Here is an 18,475-nt window from a genome sequence, read left to right as displayed (position 1 = left end):
AGGATTCCTGTACAAGTTTTTGTGAGGACAGAGATTTTCAGTTCTATTGGGGCAGAATTGCTGGGTCCTATGGTAACTCTACGTTTAACTTTTTGAGGGACCGCTGGAATGTTTTCCAAAGCGGCAGCCCCATTTTACATTCCTGCCGGCTGTGTGTGAGGGTTCAACCTTACACATCACCGTCATGATTGTTGAAGATTCTAATAATAACAATCAAAGAACAGCAGGTGCTGCAGGGGGAGCATTTATTTCAAGCCACAGATGGGACACACACTCCAAGGGCTCCCGGATGCCTGGAGGGGGGTGGGGGGCAGTGCCCAGATCCTCACTTCCAGCGGCCTCCAACGCGGCCCTTCCCAGCCCCCTTCCGGCTGTAGGAGAAGGAGGGGTGTCAGAAAGGAAGGCCTCCCTGACCAACCTCTGAGATGGGTCCCTGTCCTCAATTCAGGGAGTCCATCCCCGCAAATCCCCGCCCTCCCAGCCAGAGGAAGAGGCCGGCAAGTGCCTTCTCATTGGGTTCACTGCCTGGTGGCGTGATTAGTGGTCACAGGCCCACAGGCGGGCAGGAGTTGATGTCAGCGGGTGAGCTCAGGATGTTCATATCGGCACTGATAAATATTTATGGGTACAGGGATGGGGGAAGGAAAGGGTGAGTGACTGAGAGAGGGTCGGGGAGGCTGGGGTGAAAGAGACAGAAAGATGGAAAGTGAGATGGAGAGAGAAGATCAACAGAAGGCAGAGGGGAGGGAGGGAGGGAAGGAGACACAGGGGAGACAGAACAAGAAACAGAGGAAAAGCCGGGCTTCTCAACCTCAGCACCAGCGACATTCCGGGGCCGGATCATTCTGTGGTGAGGGCTGTCCTGTGCGTTGTAGGACGTGGAACAGCAGCCCTGGGCTCCACCCACCAGGTGCCAGTAGCATCCCCCTCCCCAAACAGGTTCGAGACATCCCCCGATGTCCCTGGGGTCGGAGGGAAGGTCACCCCCGCCCCGAGAACCAGTGATTTAGAGGGACATAGAAACAGGGATCGAGACCCCAGAAGAGAGCTGGAGGGTGGAGAGGAAAGGACACATTATGAGACCGTCCCAGAGAAAGAGGGATAAAGACAGAGCCCCCAAGAAGGGGTGGAGAACTGAAACTCAGAGAAGGGACAGCCAGAGGAAAGGAAAGAGAGGCCCCAAGGGTCAGATGGAGGGTGTGGGGCTCAGGGCCGGGTTCACACTTACAACTTCTGGGCGTGGCTGATGCGATTGTAGAGAACATTGATCTGCAGAGACAGGAGGGAGATTCGGGCACTGCCGGAGGGACAGGCCCGCTCACTGCCTACCCAGCCCCAGCCCAGCCTGGCCTCCAGCAGAGATGGGTCTCACCTCATATTTCTGCTGCTTCATCTTCTCCATCAGGTCAAACTTCTCGGACTCCAACTGGTGGATCCAGTCCGACAGTTCCTGGGCCTTCTCCCTGGCAGGGCAGAAGGGCTGTCATGGAAGGGAGCCAGGCCAGGCCATGAGCCCAGAGAGGTTGAGGGAATTGTTCAAAGCCACACAGCGAGTCTCTGAGTTCGACATTATTGGTGCTATTTTGTTAATATTTGAGGCCACAGTATTCAAAGTGAATTGCAACAAGGGGTTTTAAAATCTCTGCCCACTTCTCCATATCCAAAACAGAGAGCTCACCTTTCTCTAAGGGAGAATGAGCATGGTTAAGGGCCTAGGCCCTGGAGTCAGAAAGCCTTGGTTCAAATACCAGCTATGGACTACCGATTTCTTCTATGTGAGAAAACAAACCTCTATAGTTTAGGCTGCTATAGTCAGATCTCAGTTATTAGAGGCCAAACTTATTCCGAACTGTTAAAAATCTACTGCCTTGAACTGTTATAGAATGAGAGAATAGGTACAGAATACCTGGCACGTGCTAAACACTCGACAAAGCTAGTTGTTACCATTCTTTTTATTCTTACTAGCAGTCTTTGTTGTCTTTTGCCAGCTAATGGTCTTCAAAGGCTGTCTCTTCCATGGTGTGTTTTCCTTTAAAATTTTTGAGACCATCATATGACCTCTATCTAATAAATAAAACTGAAATAACTTGAGATCCTCAAAAAATATTAGTAGATCCACATTATGAGTGGACGTGTGGTGAGGGAAGGAAAGAGGAGGAAGAAGGAACTTTCGCGACATGTTCCTTAGTGCAAGGCCCTGTGATAACGTGACTGGGGAAGGACGGCACATCGCCAGTGCTGGGCTGGAGCCAAATCCGGGCATCCTTGCCGACTCCGACTCCGAGTGCACAGTTCTCACGCTGGTAGTTTGACATCAGCATGGTGGGAGTATTTACACCGTGGAAATGAGCAAATGCTAAGATGTGGACTTTTAGGCCCTGGAGATCCACTTGGTAAACATTTACCATCACACCCCTTTGTAAAAGAGTGATGAAGAGCACAGACTACCGCACCAGACTGCCTGGGTTCAAATCCCCACTCTCCCACTTGCAAGGTGTGCAACCCTGGAAAGTTTACTTAACCTCTCTGTGCCTAGGGTTGCTCTTTCTGTTTTTGTTTTTTAATGTTCCAGTTGCTTGAGGGTGTCTACCTCATAGGGTTGGAAGCCCTCCACAGGGGGCTGCTGCTGCCATACTGACCTTTCACTGCTCTGTGATGTACATCTTGTCATCATCGCCTCATTTTACCAGTGAGGTAAGCAAGGCTCACAGAAGGTAAACCCCGTGCCTCAGATCACCCAGCTGTAAGTGGTGAAGCCGGCACTGAGCCCCTGGCAAGGGGTTTCAGATGTTGAGCTCCAAACCCCATCACTGTGCGGCCTATGAGGTGGTGGATGTTTCTGACTTTAAACTCTGTGCCTGGGCCAGATAATGTCAAGACGCAGGCGAGGGCCCTGAAGGGAAGACCCTCCCCGGCCTCCCCTCAGGTGGCTTTACCACGTGATGCAGGCTATGCAGACAGTGAGCTGTGAAGGGCAAGATAGAGCCCCACCCGGAAGAGATGTGGCTGGAAAACTGTTGCCAGTGCATCTGGCTTTAATTCACGTAAAAGATGGGGCCCATTCAGAGTTCCCAGGGGCCATCAAAACGTCATCATCTTCTAAATTTAGGTCAGATCTGTTGTCTGGCTTCCGTATTATCACCCAGACTCTACAGGTCTCGGCACCCACAAAACGTGGGGCCTATATCAGTGAAACATTCCACAGGGGAGTCTACAGGGGCGCAGAGAGGGAGAGACACTTGCCCAAAGGCACACAGCACCAGGACTTCCACCCACTCGGATCTGGGTCAGGCGTCCCCTTATCTGCCTGTCTCATAGCCAGGCCCCTCCCACCTACCGGAGCTGTTCTTCTCCCATGTGGTCGATGTTCAGAGGCTTTTTACGCTCCGACAAGATGCGCAGTTTCATCTCACGCCCTGTCTGGCGCTTACCCCGCTTCTGTTCTGCCTGACGGTTGAAAAGGACATCGTGAACTAGGGGATGGGTCCACCGGATGGCTCCGCACATCAGGACCCAGGGGTCCAGGCCCCGAGCCCTCCTCGCTCAGACCCAGGTGTCCGGGCCCCCAGCCCCTCCTCCCTCAGACCCAGGCGTCCGGGCCGCCAGCCCCTCCTCCCTCAGACCCAGGAGTCCAGGCCCCCGGCCCCTCCCCCCTCAGACCCAGGAGTCCAGCCCCCAGCCCCTCCTCCCTCAGACCCAGGGGTCCGGGTTCCCAGCCCAGCCTCCCTCAGCCCAGACCCCCCAGACCCACCTCCCTCAGAACCAGGGGTCAGGGCCCCCAACCCCTCCCCATCACACTCAGGGGTCGGGGCCCACATCCCCACCTCCCTTAGCCCAGACTCCCAGCCCCTCCCTCCTCACACCCAGGGTTCCCGGCCCCCAGCCCCACCCCCCTCAGAGCCAAGGATCCAGGGCCCCTGCACCTCAGCCCAGACACCCAGCCCCTCCCCACTCAGAACCGGGGAACGGGCCCCCAACGCCTCGCCCCATTCAGACCCAGGGGTCCAGGCCCCCAGCCCCTCCCCCCGCAGACCCAGGAGTCCTGCCCCTATTTCCTCCCACTTCAGACTCAGGGGTCCGGGCCCCAGCCCCCTCCTCCCTCAGCCCAGAACCCCAGCCCCTCTCCCCAGAGACCCAGGGGTCCAGGCCTCAGTGCTTCCCCCGTCCGACCCAGGGGTCCGGGCCCCCAGCCCCTCCTCCCACATCTTTGGGAGACCAGTCCTTTGCGTACCACACTACCCGTTTCCTGTTCAGGCCCTAGCAGGCTGAACTCACCTTGACCAGGTAACCCCCAAAATGGGCCCCCATGTTGGACAGAACCTTCTTCTTTTTGGCGTCATCCTCAGCTCGCTTCTTGGCCTCTTCCTCTTCCTTCCGCATCTTCTCCTCCTGTGGGAAGAAAGGGGTTAATTCCTGGGCCTCCCTCCAGCACCCTGGACTGAGAGGGGAGGGGGTCTGAGATGGGCACGTGGGAGGGGGCCCTCTTCTGCACTGAGTGAAGCAGGAATCAATCAGACCCAAGCATGAAACAAGGTCAATATCAGAACAGGCAAGGATGCTGACGGTCCCCTCCTCACCTTTCCAGGCCCGGCTGTGTGACCACCTGCAAGTCCTTCCTCCTCTTTGAGACTTTATATACCCCCCCCAAGGAAAATATTAAACTAGTGGAGGGACGTGCTTGCTTTTTTCTGCACGCTCCAGCCTGAAATGGCCAATGGTGATCTTTGCTGTGTGACCTTAGTGCAGGCACGTACCCTCTCTGGGACTTACTCTTCCTTAGTCTCATGAGAGGAGAATGACTGTCCTCAGAGGGTCATAGAAGGTAACTTGTGATGGGAGTCGGGGGGCTTGGGGCAGTAAAGAGGCTCTTGGCCTTGAGCCTGAGGAAGAGGTTCTAGAATGCCTTCACTAAGGCATTACCACATCCAGAAAGTCTGCACTGCATGTTCCAGAATTAGTGCCTTGTCCATACCAAAGCCCCATCCCCACTGGAGAGGCAGGTGAGATGGGCATGATGGTATTTCACTTGCCCAGGATTCCCCACCTGAATTAATTTCCTCTCGCTGCTGTAATTTGCAAACAGAGTGGCTTAAAACAATGAAAGTTTATCAGCTTATAGTTCTGCAGGTCAAAAGTCTGAAATGGGTCTCATGAGCTAAGTCAAGGTATGGACAGGGTTGGGTCCTTCTGGAGGCATTAGGGGAGATTCACTCCCTTTGCTCTTCCGGCTTCTAGGGGCCGCCTGCATCCCTTGGCTCAGGGCCACTTCCCCCATCTTCAAAGGTCCTCCCTTGTTTACGAACCCTTGTGATAACACTGGGCTCACCCAGGAAATCCAGGAGAATCTCCTGATCTCAAGATCTTTAACTTAATCATACCTACAAAGTCCCTTTTGCCAGGCAGGTTCCCATATTCATAGTCTCTGGGAGCTAGGATGTGGACATCTTTGGGAGACCAGTCCTTTGCGTACCACACCACCCATTTCCTGTTCTTTAAAAGTGGTTTCAGGGGGCTTCCCTGGGGGCACAGTGGTTAAGAATCCACCTGCCAATGCAGGGGACACAGGTTCGAGCCCTGGTCCGGGAAGATCCCACATGTCATGGAGCAACTAAGCCTGTGCGCCACAACTACTGAGCCTGTGCTCTGGAGCCCGCGAGCCACAGCTACTGAGCCTGCATGCCACAACTAGTGAAGCCCACATGTCTAGAGCCCGTGCTCTGAAACAAGAGAAGCCACCGCAATGAGAAGCCCGCGCACCGCAACGAAGAGTAGCCCCCGCTCGCCGCAACTAGAGAAAGCCCGCGCCAGCAGCAACGAAGACCCAACGCAGCTAAAAATAAATAAATAAACAAACAAATAAATAAATAAATAAAGTGGTTTGAGGGACTTTGCTGGTGGTCCAGTGGTTAAGACTCTGTGAGGGAGCATGGGTTCGATCCCTGGTCGGGGAACTAAGATCCCACGTGCCGCGCAGCATGGCAAAACAACAAAAACAAAAAAAAGTGGTTTGAGTGAGCCACTCCTGATGCCAAGTCAGGTCATGTTTTCAAGGGTTAAACCAATGGGAGCATTCTAGCCACTCTCTCCCAACTAGCCAGTGATTCACTCCACAGTGGACAGGTGAACAATTTGAAAACATCCCAGGATTTGTGCAGGAGACAGAGAAAAGAGGAGTTTAAGCCGGAGCTGCTGGTGGCCGTTTGCCACCCCTGCCTGGGAACCATCTGGTTTGCCTGGGACTGATGGGATGCAGGATTTTCAGGGCTCAGACCAGGAAGGTGCCAGGCAAACCAGGATGAGTTGCTCACCCTCCTGGACACACTGTCCACAGAAATACTGGCCAAGATGGGAAGATAAAAGCTGGGTCTTTGTGATATTATTTGAGTCCCTTGATCCAGCCATGCCTGAAGCAAGCCATGCCCTAGACCTTTTAGTTACATGAGCCAATAAAGTTCTCTTTCTGCTAAGTTCAGTTTGGGTTGGAGTTTCTGTCCCTTCCAACAGAAAGCCCCTTGAATAATACAGCATGAGGACTTTTATGGGACCACAGAGAATGTCATGAGTGGAAAATTGCAGTGTCCAGCTGAGAAAGTAACATTTGGGCTCTGGGGGGAGGGGAAACACCCACCACCAGCTTAGCCTGACGCTCGCGCTCCTTCTCGGTTCTGAAGCGCTGTTGCTCAGCTCTCTCCGCCCGGCGCCGCTCCTGGGGGAGAGAGAAGAATGAGGGGGTGCAGGGACCACCACACACCCCCTTTATCACTTCCCAGGGTAGGTCAAGAGTGGTGATGGGCACCAACTTGGGTACTTTCCCAAAAGTTTCAGCCTTGGGTCTGTAGTGGACGGGAACGTATCTCCCAAGGCCCAAAGGATGGAAGGAGGGAGAAGAATTTGGGGAACCCCACCTCCCTTGACTCACAATACGCTCTTTTAGCGCCACGAGCTCCTCTTCCTCTTTCTTCCGCTGTTCAAAATGCACGTCAATGAGCGTCTGCAGCTCCAGCAGATCTTTTTCCATGCGCTTCCGGTGGATGTCCTAGGGGACAGAGGATGGGAGCACGGTCATTCCCCAGGTGGTGCCCCAAGAGGGTGCCAACCTCTCAGCACTTCTGAGAAGCATCAGGAGGGGGAGCCCTTTGCAGCAAGAATTGGTGCGGTTGGGCTTCCCTGGTGGCGCAATGGTTAAGAATCCGCCTGCCAATGCAGGGCACACATGTTTGAGCCCTAGTCTGGGAAGATACCACATGCCACAGAGCAACTAAGCCCGTGCGCCACAACTACTGAGCCTGCACTCTGGAGCCCGCGAGCCACAACTCCTGAAGCCCGTGCGCCTAGAGCCCATGCGCCGCAACAAGAGAAGCCACTGCAATGAGAAGCCTGCGCACCGCAACGAAGAGTAGCCCCCGCTCGCTCTGCAACGAGAGAAAGCCCGCGCGGAGCAACGGAGACCCAACGCAGGCAAAAATAAATTAAAAAAAAGAAAAAGAAAAAGAAAAAGAATTGGTGGGGTTGACAGCTGGGAGAGACGTCTGCCATGCACTGTGTTTCCAGCAGATGGCAGCAAAGCATCGTATTCTGACACTAAACTAAGGGGCTGCCAAGACACAATTCCAAAAGAAGCGGGTAGGAAACAAACAAACAAAAAACAGTGGCTAGGGAGGGGCACCTCTTCCTAATTTGCACCCTACAGGCTAGCAGCCCCTCCTGGGATGGGATGTCTGTTACTTACATCGAAGTCCACACGTTCCCCCTCTGGGATCTTTGGGGGGATCAGCGGAGGTACCACGGGCCGGCTGAGTGGACAGAAGAGAAGAAACACTGAGTAGTCTGACCTCCCTGCTGAATGTAAAATATTTTACTAATAACGTTTTATATGGATTCATGTTGAAATTCTGAGATTTTGGTTATGACAGGTTGAGTAAAATACGCTATTGGGATTGATTTGACCTGTTTGGGTTTACTTCTTAAAAGGCTGCTAGTAAAAAAAAAATTGTTTCTTAAGTTATTACATATGTGGCTTGCATTGTATTTGTATTGGGTGGTGCTGCTTTGGGGGACTGCCTTGGGCACTCCCGCTTCTTGGAATTTTCTTTTCCTTTGGTTTCTTTCTTTCTTTCTTACTTTCTTTTTTATTTATTTATTTATTTTTTACTTTCTTTTTTAAGCTGGAGAATTTATTTTTATTCTTGCAGTTTTATACTAGGAAGTCAACATTTTTTAATAATTCATTGTTCACAATTGATTTATAAAAAACTTGAATCCTTAAATTGTACATCGGTATCCTATGACTCCAAATCTTATTTATCACTCTCCTTCCAGTCTGAAGAAAATGATCATGTAATTTACTAACTTCCACAGACAGCACAGTCCCACTGACATAACATTTCGTTTGAAGTCTACACTCATATGAAAATTAAGACCAGTATCAAACTGGCCTGAAACCTGATTGTGTTCCTGGCTCAAGATACCTGTAGTAAATTTATAAGTCCACACTAAGACACAAAAATAAACTAGGGTGTGTATATCGTATAAAAAACTTTTAACAGTAGAGTAAAAATAACATTAAAATGTTACAGAGTTTCAATCATATTACAGTGTTTTAGTCAATTAGCTTTCAAATTGCCTGATTAATCGAATTAAATGCAAATAACTTTGTATGGGATTTTTTTTATGTTTGCCCAGCATTTCAAAATGGTTATGGAATATAACTTTTAAAATGTCAAAATACGCTCTACATATTGTATGGTTCTGCTAGGCTGGGCTAGTATCCTCCATGGCAAGATACCAAAACTATTGAATAAAATACACTTTAAAATCAATAGCTATCTTATTAATTTCCTTGAAATTATCATCATCATTACCAAAACCTTCCAGAATTTTGTAAGATTTGATTTCTTAAATACAGCTTTAAAGTTTAACTTAAGGAATGAAAAAATCCCTCATATATTTGACTCTTTATTTCCTTTTTTGGTCATTCAATGATCAAAGAGAATTTTAAACAAATTATGCTTCATCTTTCCTGGCTTAATAAAAAGCAGCAATTTCTATTAACCAAATTAAGAGAGCTTTGCCCTTTGATTCATTCGTGGGACACTCTTGTGATTAATGTCATTCACTCCTGTGACTTCGATTATCATCAATTACCGAGGATTCACCAACTCTGTCTCCAGCCCAGACTCTCTCCCAAACCCCAGACTCCAGTAAACAGATGCTTCCTGAACATTTCCTGCCTTTGCACACACCCTGCCCCAACTGAGCTCATCAACCTGTGGGTCTCTCAGTCTGTGGCCCCTTTCTACCCTATGCCCTCTGCTCCAGCTTAGGCCTTTTCCCCTTGAAAACTCACCACATCCTACAGTTCCCTGGCCATGTCATGTGCCTTTGTGCCCCCGGGCCTTTGCACACTCTGTTTGCTCTGCCCTACAATGCCCTTCCCCTGATATACTCCACCCCTGAGACCTTCCCTCCTCCAACAAGCTTTCCCTGACACTGGAAGCACACCTGTGCTTTCATGTGCCCCTGTGCTCTCAGCCAGATCTGATCCTCGGCCCCCTCTGCTCAGAACCCTTCCATGGCTCCCCGGTGTCCCAGAGAATTTCTGCATCTCATGCTCAATTGCTGCCTCCTTGCATCTCCAAGCTTTGTCCCCAGTGTCACACCCTCCAGGGTGAGCTCTCACAGTCTTCCCTGGTCTGCCTAGTTCGGATCTTTCTCATCAGAATGACCTGTGTCTGCATCTGTTCCCTGAAACACTGGCCAAGATCCAGCTACTGGACCTCGCACACACCACTCCGCTGCGTCATCTACAATCTCCCCTCTACTTCCTTCAGCTAGCAAACTCTCCCGCCCTCAGGACTCAGCGTCACCTCCCCTGGGAAGCCTTCCTTGATATTCTAGGACACAGATAGGGTCCTCTTCTGCACTACCGTTGCTGTATCTGGGTCTGTTACACCAACAGGACAGCAAGAGTCTGACTCTTGCCAAACACAGTGGGAAGTTCACCAGAAATGTTTGTGGAAAGGAGGAGTCACTGTCCTTTTCTATGTTTCCATTTCCCCACTCTCCTTCTCTGCCTTTCTTGCAGCCTATCTCTGGAGGTGGGTGATATATTTAAGAGGACATGATTGGGAGCCCCACCCCCCAGGATCTCACCTTGGTTTGGGGCGCTCCTCTTCTGGTGGGGGGATACAAAAAGATAATTAGCAAGAGTTCGTGGGGTGGGCATGACACATCCAAAGGAGGGACCCGCCTCCAAGCCTTGGTCCCCACAAGCCCAGTTCCCTTCTCCTGCAGCTCTGGGGGAAGGGTATGGGGGGGGGAAGAGGATAAGGGAAATCGGGGTGGCCATAAAAAAGGGAGAGGATCACATGCATCAAATATACATTCAGAACTGGTGTGGGGATCCCCCTCCCATTTCTCTGGGAACCCAGGTGTCCAAACCGCCAGACCATAAGGAGAAAAAACAAACAAACCCTCAGACCCTCGTTCTACATACCCAGAGCTCCTGCCCTCCATCAAGATCTAGCAGTGCAGGGAGGCCCCAAGCCCCCTCTTCACTCGGTGACACGGGAGTTGTGTCCCCAGCCCCCTCCCCCTTAGGGACAGAGGAATACAGACTCCCACTGCTAGTCCCTTCTACAACCCACGCCCCAACCTTTGAATGTATATGAAGGAGACAAGTAACAGACAGGCGAAGATGAGGGGGGAGGGGGGCCTCTCCGCAAACATCCAACCCTTCTGTAAGTATTCCTCCAGACTGGGGAAGAAGGCTTGGGTGTTGGTCCCTTTAAGAAGGAAGGGAACGGGTTAAAGCCATTGCGAGGCTGTTTCCCTTCTTGGCCACTGGAGAGCGCGAGAGCTCTCCGGGGCTTAAAGGACCGGGCCTGGGACGGGTTACGGGGACGGGTTACGGTAGCGGGGAGGGAGTCATCTTGGAGGTCAGGGCCCTGAGGACCCCCGAAATCGGCCTCAGGAAGCGAAGCAGCCGCGGTTACCTCGCTCAGCCAACGGCTCCGGCTCCTCGGGGGCTGGGGAGGGGGCGGGAGGAGAAGCTAGGTTTGGGGAGCCGGGGGAGGGGAGCAGCCATGCCCGGATGCGGGAAGGGGAGAGAGGGGAGAGAGGGGAGAGGCTGTTAAAGGAGCTGAGGCCGAGACCATCGAGATCCCCGCCCCCGCCCAGCCTGCACCCGGGGACTAGCGTCCCCACCGCACCAGCCCCCCGGTGCCGCGTCCAGCTCCAGACCTGCGGAGTCCAGGGCCTCACCTTCCTCCTCCTCCTCAGCAGCCTCCTCTTCTGGAAGGGGTGGGGGAGACAAGAGGAGGCGTGAGGAGCCCGGGGTGGGGGGACGGCAGGGGCTTCAGATGCGGGGAAGAGTGCGTGAGTGCGCAGAGACCCGCGTTCAGGTTCGAGTCTCATCTAGACGGGGGGACCCCTCTGGGCCTCAGCTGCAAGTGGGCCCACTGAGCTTTTCCCACGGGCTGTGCTGACCAGGAGGGTGGGCGTAGGGCAGGGTGGGCTAAGATGCGCCAAGGTGTCCCCACCTCCCCTCCCCCCCAAGGCCATCCCACTCTCCACTCACCTTCAGGCTGCTCCCTGAGGACCGGGGAGGGAAGGAAAGAGGGAGGGGGAGAGTTAGGCGCCTTGGAGGTGGGAGGTGTCTCCACCGCTCCAGGGCCCCAGCCCGCCTGCCAGCATCACTCACTCCTCATATTCCTGCTCTTCGGCGTCCGACATCCTGGTGTCCTGCTGCAACCTATGAAAAGCAGAGAACAGGCGGAGTGGGGTGGGGTCCAGAGGAGGAGGGGCTGGGGGCCTGGATCCTGGGTCTGAGGGAGGAGGGGCTGGGGGCCTGGATCCTGGGTCTGAGGGGGGAGGGGCTGGGGGTCTGGACCCCTGGGTCTGAGGGAGGAGGGGCTGGGGGCCTGGGTCTGAGGAAGGAGGGGCTGGGGGCCTGGACCCCTGGGTCTGAGGGAGGAGGGGCTGGGGGCCTGGACCCCTGGGTCTGAGGGGGGAGGGGATGGGGACCTCCAACTCCTAAAGACTCCTAAACCGAGGGTGAAGACAGCGCATTGGGAGATACGGTCCGGGCAGAGCCCCAAGGCTGCAGCCCCCGCCCCCTGACCACAGCTGTCGCCTTTTGTCTTATGACAAGTCCGTAGGAACCTGATCTGAGTAGGCATTAGGAGGAGGTATTTGGGAAGGGACAGTGGTCCGAAGACAATAGCTGCCCCACCCCCAGGGTCTATTTTGGGGGCATGTCGTAGAGGGTGACACCGAGGACATCTCTTGAGAAGTATTCATGGAGGGGGGGTTCTAGGAGAATTCATCATACCCGCTGCCCTCTCCCCCCCCAAGTCCCCTCCCCTTTGGCTGTTCATCTGCCCACCTGTCGCCTCCTTTCACCTTCACCCACTGCCATGGAGGGGACAGGACACATAAGAGCAGCTTCTGTCCCCAGACCTCATCCTGACCCCTAAATACTAAGACTCCCCAATCTCTGAGATCCCCAAGGCACCCAGGTTGAGAGACCCCACGAAATCCCCATACCCACAGACCCCAATTTTTGAATTCTGAAAAACAGTAACTCCTCATCTCTCCAGATTCTGAGACTCCAACTGTCGAGACTCCCGATTATGCGTGCCCTAAAATCTTGACCCCCTAGGTCTTGACATCCCCTAAATTCTGAAACCTCGGGACTGTGAGACCCCAAAATCTGGATGCATAAACTCAGGGGACTGATTCATGAAACCCCCAAATATGACATTACAAATTCTAATACCTCCCATCATGAGACATGAGATTCCGCGACCTCAATTCCTAAATCGTCAGATTCTGAGACACTGCCCCCCAGTTCTGACACACAGACTGTCTGTCATCCAAGCCCAGGGACTCCCAGTTTCTGAGATTCCCTCAGACTCAGCCCTCCGAGGTCCTTATATTCTGGGACCCCCAAACCCTGCACTCCCAGCTTCTGTAACCCCCAAGTCCTAATACGTTCCCTTCCATCCCCAGTTCCTCTGGGACCCTTACCTGAGGCTGCGTCTGCAGAGGTGTGAGCGGTGGGGCAATCTTGCTGGGCAGGCTGAAGCACCCCCAGTTTATAGTGGGAGGCTCAGCCCCGCCCCAGGGGGAGAGGGAGGGGTAGAGAATTCCTTTCCTCACACTCAGAGGCTGCCCTGCCCCCACTCTGGCTCCACTTTCGGGATAGAGGCACCTCCTGGCTGTTCCAAGGCCTCTCCTCCATCCCAAAAGCATTGTCCAGGAACCCGGGCTGGGTCAGGCCACCCTCGGGCTCCACATCTCCCAGATCACACGGCACACTATGCTCCGAAGCCCCTTGGAGGATGCTTATTGATGAAAAGGGTACAAGGGACCCCTTCTCGTTCCATGAAGGGGTCCCTTTCTCTGTCTCTCTGGGCCTCCACTTCCCATACCCCGTTTCCCTGTCTCTATCTCTCCTTTGTCTCAGTGACTCTTCGTCTGTGTTTCTCTGTGTGTGTCTGTCTCAGCTTCTCCATCTCCCCACCTCTGTCTCTGTCCATCTCTCTGTCCCCCCCCTCCCCACCCCCATCCCTTTGTCTGCCACCAGGATTCCACCCTGGTGACAACAGGCGCTAAAGCAGGGAAACAGGTGTGTGAGGGGGAGGAGGAGGGGAGGGGGAGGGGGTGTGTCAGGCCCACAGGACCTCACACTCCCCACCTCCGTCGGACACTGATCTTTTTTGGTAGCCCCTCCCCCTTCCCAGCCAATCCACAACCTTGAACTCTAGGGGCTTCCTCACCCCTCCGTGCCAGTGTCTGTCTCTCTCCGCATTTCATTCTATGCATTTCCCAGGGGTTGGCTTTGGGGCTCTCTCTCCATCTCTGTCTCTGAGTTCTTCACTCTGCCTGTCTCTGTGCCACCAGTTTTTCTCTCTGCATTTCCGCGGGTGTCTCTGCGTATCTGCCTCTCTTGATGTCTGGCTATTGGTCTGTGTCTCTAGGTGTCCCTGTGCTTCTCTGTGACTCGGTTTCTGTGTCTTTAGCTCTGTGTCTGTTTTTATCTTTCTAGTTCTTGTGTGTGTGTGTGGTGGTGGGGGTGTCTCTTTGTATCTGCAGTTCTCCCTCTGTGGGTCCTTATTTCTGTCTCTTCCAGGGCGAGGTCATCTCTGTCTCTCTGTGTATATCTGTCTGTTTCCCCTTTCTGTGCACTTCTTCCCATGAATCTCCACCTGTTTTTCCTCTCCCTTTGGGTCTCTGCCTGGCTCTCTCTCCCGGGGTCGCTGACAGTCTGTCTGTGTCTCTGTGTGTCTGCCTTTGGGCCCTGGTCTCGGCACCTCTGTGCAGCTCCACGTGGAGACCCAGCTCTGCTCCTGATGTGCGCTGTGGCTTTGGGGGAGCCTGGCCCTCAGTTCTCCCGCCTCTCTCACACCTAAGCGCCCCTGGTAATAGACACACAGCCACTCCCAGCTCAGAGAGAAGCTTTATTCCTCGGGGCCATCCTCAGGGCCAGGGCCAGGGCTGTGCACAGGCCGGCTCAGCCCTCAAACTTTTTCTTGCGGCCTTCCATTCCACTGAGCGCATCGATGTTCTTGCGCCAGTCTCCTACCTCCCGGTTTTCCTGGAGGAATGGGTCAGAGGTTAGGGTGTCTTCCTGGTCTACAGGCTCTCAGATATCCTCCACTTGCCCTCCCGCCTGCTGGGCCACTCTATTCTGGACGCCCATCACACAGTCTGGTTCTGGAATACTTCTTGTCCCCTCAGAAGATCCCTTCCAATTTGCCCCACTTCCTGTCTCCCTGCTGCACTTCTTGTCTCCCTCTTGGACTTCCTGTGTCCTTCCTGCACTTCCTGTCTCCCCTCTGCGTTTCCTGTATCCCTCCTGCACTTCCTGTCTCCCCTCTGCATTTCCTGTGTCCCTCCTGCACTTCCTGTCTCCCCTCTGCATTTCCTGTGTCCCTCCTGCACTTCCTGTCTTCCTCCTGCACTTCCCGTTTCCCTCTTGGACTTCCTGTCTCCCTCCTGCACTCCTTTTCTCTCACAAACATCCTGCAGACATCATGCACTTCCTGACTCCTTGCCATTTCCATTCTCCCTAATGCACTTCCTGTCTTCCGCTTCTACATTCTGTCTTCCTCTTGCATTTCCTGTGCCCCTCCTGTACTTCCTGTGAAAGACCCTTACCAGATACTTCTCCCCACAACTCCAACTGCCACCTGCCCTCAGGCTAGTCCCTAGAATTGCTCACACACACACACCTTCTTCCCTAAGCACCCCCTTTCCTGGACCTGTAACCACACTCACCTTCTCCGTGTCCTCCTTCTTCACCTGCTTGAGGTGGGCCCGCAGGTCTAAGGACTCCTTAGCCCTGGTCCCCAGCAGTGCCTGCATCATGGCATCTGCAGAGATCCGCACTCTACGCAGAGTGGGCCGCTTAAACTTGCCCCGAAGGTCAAAGATCTTCTGGGTCAGATCTGCGATCTGGTAGCAGCCATAAAGAGAGGTGGAGACCCCTCCTTCCACTTCCTCCTTGCCTCACTCTTCCACCCTGCACTTCCCTCCTGTCCCGATCCAGGTTCTACCTAGCTTAGGCTCCTACTACCTTCGAGACAAAATCCAAGCTCCCCATCCTGAAATTGGAACCTGATCTGCCCCACCCTCATCTCTGAAAACTACTGACACATCCCAGTACAGCTACATGCATCTCACAGTTCCCTGGCCCACACCTGAACTCACTTACCAACACTTGAGGCTCCAGCCACACATTTTCACAAACATATTTTCCGCTTTCCCACCTCTTGGGTTTTGCATGTGCTGTTCCCTCTGCCTAGAACAGCATTCCCTGACCGTATTGTACTCATCCTTCTGCCCCCTCCCTGCCAGGCTCACAGAGTTGTCCTGGGTCTCCTGGTGTCTAAGCAGCTGCAAGGGTCCAGGCTGAGACCAGAGCCCCAGGCATCACCTCCCATCCTGAAGCGACCCAGACGGCCCAGTGTCTCCCACCTCTGTGATGTTCTTAGTGACTTTCACCTCCACGTCGTATCTCTCCTCATCCACCTTGTCCACGCGGGCGTGGAGCTGTCGGCACAAGTCCTGGTGGAGGAATGCAGTGTGCGTGGTGGGGGAAAGGCTGGGGTTCTGGACTCCTGGGGTCTGAGGGAGGAGGAGCTGGGGACCTGGACATCTGGTCCTGGAGGAGTAGATTGAAGCCAGACCCTGGGGGACTGCGAACAAAGCAGAACTCCAGAGCCAGGTGTTCTGAGAATCTGGACTGGAGTGGGTTGGAGGAACCGACCTCTGGGTTTTGAGATTGTAGGCAGCTGCAGGCCACATATCTGAACTCCTGAGGGTAAGAATTGGGAGATTGGACCCGAAGGTCCTGAGCAGAAAGGGGGCATAGTAACTGTACCCCTGAGTCCTAAGGGATGCAAGACCGGACAGTAGGAAACTCAGATGCCGGGCTAGGCAGGAGTCCCTGATTGGAGCCGGTACCTGCAGATCCGCGAAGCCCAGCCCGGCCAGCTCCAGAGGCTGGCACCGCGTGCTCAGAACACGCCCCTTCTCTCCTCGCCGCTCCTCTGCTTCACGCTCCAGCTCCTGTTTCGCAATCTGCAGCATCAGGGTCTGGGGAGGGCACGACGGGTATGGCAGCACAGGTATGGGGATGAGGACAGAGCGGGATAGCCACCCCCGCCGGGCCCCATCCTCTAATCCCAGGCCTGCTTCCAGAGACCTGAACCCCCCAAGGTTGATGTTCATCATTCCAAGGCCCCGCCCCTCCCTTTCAGGGCCTCCCGCCCACCTGCTCTTCCGAAGCCCCACCCAACTTCCAAGCCCCGCCCCCTGAAGACACCTAGGCGCTCTCCCCAGGCGCATCGCACCTTCAGCTGCAGTTTTCTCGAGGCGGAGATCTTAGACTTTTTCTGCCGGGGTGAGACAGAGCAAGGAAGGATGAGCGAGGAGGATCCGAAGGAGGACGCCGGGAGGAGCTTCAGAACCCGCCCCCTCAAGCCGGGTCCAGATTTAGTCCCGCCTCCAACTCCAGCCTTCAGTCTACGGGAAGCCACGCCCCTCATTCCCATCCACCAATGTGCTGTCTCTGGCTACGCACCTCCCCCCACCATCTCTAAGCAATCTCAGTTCCCACGGGCAGCGGGACTCCGCCCATAGGCAAGCTCTCACCAAACAGAGCCCAGCCCTCTGATAAACTCCGCCCCTGAAGCGCCTCATCCGCTTGGGCTCCGCCCTCGACCAAAGTCCGGTAAAGGCCCTGGCTCCGCCTCTCCTCCCCCAGCCGCGGGTAACCTAAGAATCCGAATCCAGATCCTGCGAAGTCCCGCCCGGCTCCGCCCACCGCGCTGGCCCCGCCCTCACCTTGGCGTGCGGCTCCGTGGCGTAGGCGCGGTAGTTGGCTGAGGAGCGGCGTCGTACAGGGGGTGGCGCGGGAGGCGGGTCCTCCGCCTGGGATTTGGGGAACGGAGCTGAGCCATCACAGGGACCCCCCTCCCCAGCCCCTCTCCATGCAGTCTTCCAGGGCTGCAGCCTCTCGCCCCAGAGCCCTCCCGGCAGCGCCCTCCCCGGCCAGGCGGGTCCAGCCCACGCCGACTCTCACCGCATCGCCGCTCCTGGAGGGAGAGAAACCAGGAAAAGGGGATTAATGGTAGGCCTGGGTCCTGTCCACGCCGTGTCCTAAGGGACCCCAGAGGCCCCTCTGACCGACAGGTCCGGCCCGCCAGCTGCCGCTTCTCGGCTCCTCTGGGTCGGATTCCCAGACTCTTACCTCATTCCGATGCCCAGGAGTCCTGTCCCTACCTCCCTTCTCAGGCCCGGAGTCCAACCTCGCAGCTCTCACCCCTCACAGGAACCCAAGGGATCACCCCCCTATCCGCCACTGCCTCGGTTCTCAGGAGTCCCGGTTACCAATTACTCACCGGTCCGCCATGCTGAGTCTCAAGCCAGGGGTTGCGGAAGGCAGAGCAGGGGACAAGGGGCTCTTGGAGGGTCAGTGAGGGGGCGTCCGGAGTGACCTTGAAGGCCCCTGGGGCTTCTGTCTCGTCCGGTCTGCTCAAGCCTCACTGAGGACACTGAGATAAAGGGCGAGGACAGAGGCTAAATATACTGCTGCCCCCTCCCCTCCCTGCCCAGGATTCGAGATAACGGGGCGCGTGAGGGCTGGGGCGGGCCATGCTCCAGCTGGATCACCTCTCCATCTTGGCGGCCTGGGAATCCAGCCCCTCCCTCCTCCCACCTAGGAGTCCAGACCCCCAACCTCTCCATCCTCAGACCCCGATGGGTGTCCAGGCCCCCAAAACCCTCCTCCTTCTGACACAGGAGTCCAGGCCCCCAGCCCCTCTTCCCTCTGACACAAGAGTTCGGATCCCAACGTCCTCCTCCCTCAGACCCAGGAGTCTAGGCCCCGCCCCCTCACTAAATTGTAATTCTCCTTGAGGGCTAGAACTTTTTTTTACCATGTTATGGTCAGTTTCAGTGCCCCAAA

General features: G+C 54.8%; 2 protein-coding genes across 7 annotated transcripts; both read right to left on the bottom strand.

Moving 5' to 3' along the window:
• Nucleotides 1–235: 235 nt before the first annotated feature.
• On the bottom strand, nucleotides 236–13,361 carry TNNT1 (troponin T1, slow skeletal type). 5 transcript variants are annotated; one of them, XM_030851380.2, is made up of 13 exons: nucleotides 12,066–13,361; nucleotides 11,702–11,742; nucleotides 11,579–11,592; nucleotides 11,263–11,289; nucleotides 10,153–10,174; nucleotides 7,730–7,793; nucleotides 6,920–7,036; nucleotides 6,629–6,706; nucleotides 4,276–4,389; nucleotides 3,338–3,447; nucleotides 1,373–1,463; nucleotides 1,229–1,269; nucleotides 236–371 (listed from the first exon to the last, which is right to left on the bottom strand). In XM_030851380.2, the coding sequence occupies exons 1-13, from the start codon at nucleotides 12,177–12,179 to the stop codon at nucleotides 326–328; spliced, it is 879 nt and encodes a 292-aa protein (XP_030707240.1). In that variant the 5' UTR covers nucleotides 12,180–13,361; the 3' UTR covers nucleotides 236–325. The 5 variants fall into 5 exon arrangements, with proteins under 5 accessions (XP_030707240.1, XP_030707238.1, XP_030707237.1 ...); XM_030851378.3 differs by lacking the exons at nucleotides 11,702–11,742; nucleotides 12,066–13,361 and adding an exon at nucleotides 10,995–11,051 and having other exon boundaries at nucleotides 11,263–11,292; nucleotides 11,579–11,673; XM_030851377.2 differs by lacking the exons at nucleotides 11,702–11,742; nucleotides 12,066–13,361 and having other exon boundaries at nucleotides 11,263–11,292; nucleotides 11,579–11,666.
• A 1,081-nt stretch (nucleotides 13,362–14,442) lies between these two features.
• On the bottom strand, nucleotides 14,443–18,221 carry TNNI3 (troponin I3, cardiac type). Of its 2 annotated transcripts, XM_030851376.2 has the most exons (8): nucleotides 17,910–18,221; nucleotides 17,591–17,603; nucleotides 17,353–17,439; nucleotides 16,860–16,901; nucleotides 16,471–16,602; nucleotides 15,982–16,071; nucleotides 15,283–15,459; nucleotides 14,443–14,599 (listed from the first exon to the last, which is right to left on the bottom strand). In XM_030851376.2, exons 1-8 carry the CDS (start codon nucleotides 17,918–17,920, stop codon nucleotides 14,516–14,518), a joined length of 636 nt encoding a protein of 211 aa, XP_030707236.1. In that variant the 5' UTR covers nucleotides 17,921–18,221; the 3' UTR covers nucleotides 14,443–14,515. The 2 variants fall into 2 exon arrangements, with proteins under 2 accessions (XP_030707236.1, XP_030707235.1); XM_030851375.2 differs by lacking the exons at nucleotides 17,353–17,439; nucleotides 17,591–17,603; nucleotides 17,910–18,221 and having other exon boundaries at nucleotides 16,860–17,332.
• Between the last annotated feature and the right edge of the window lie 254 nt (nucleotides 18,222–18,475).

The sequence above is a fragment of the Globicephala melas genome, chromosome 19 (genome assembly GCF_963455315.2).
Source record: "Globicephala melas chromosome 19, mGloMel1.2, whole genome shotgun sequence".
In the NCBI taxonomy this organism is placed as follows: Eukaryota; Metazoa; Chordata; class Mammalia; order Artiodactyla; family Delphinidae; genus Globicephala; species Globicephala melas.
The sequence above is the reverse complement of the archived record's forward strand: the minus strand, read 5'-3'. Positions and strand labels throughout refer to the sequence as shown.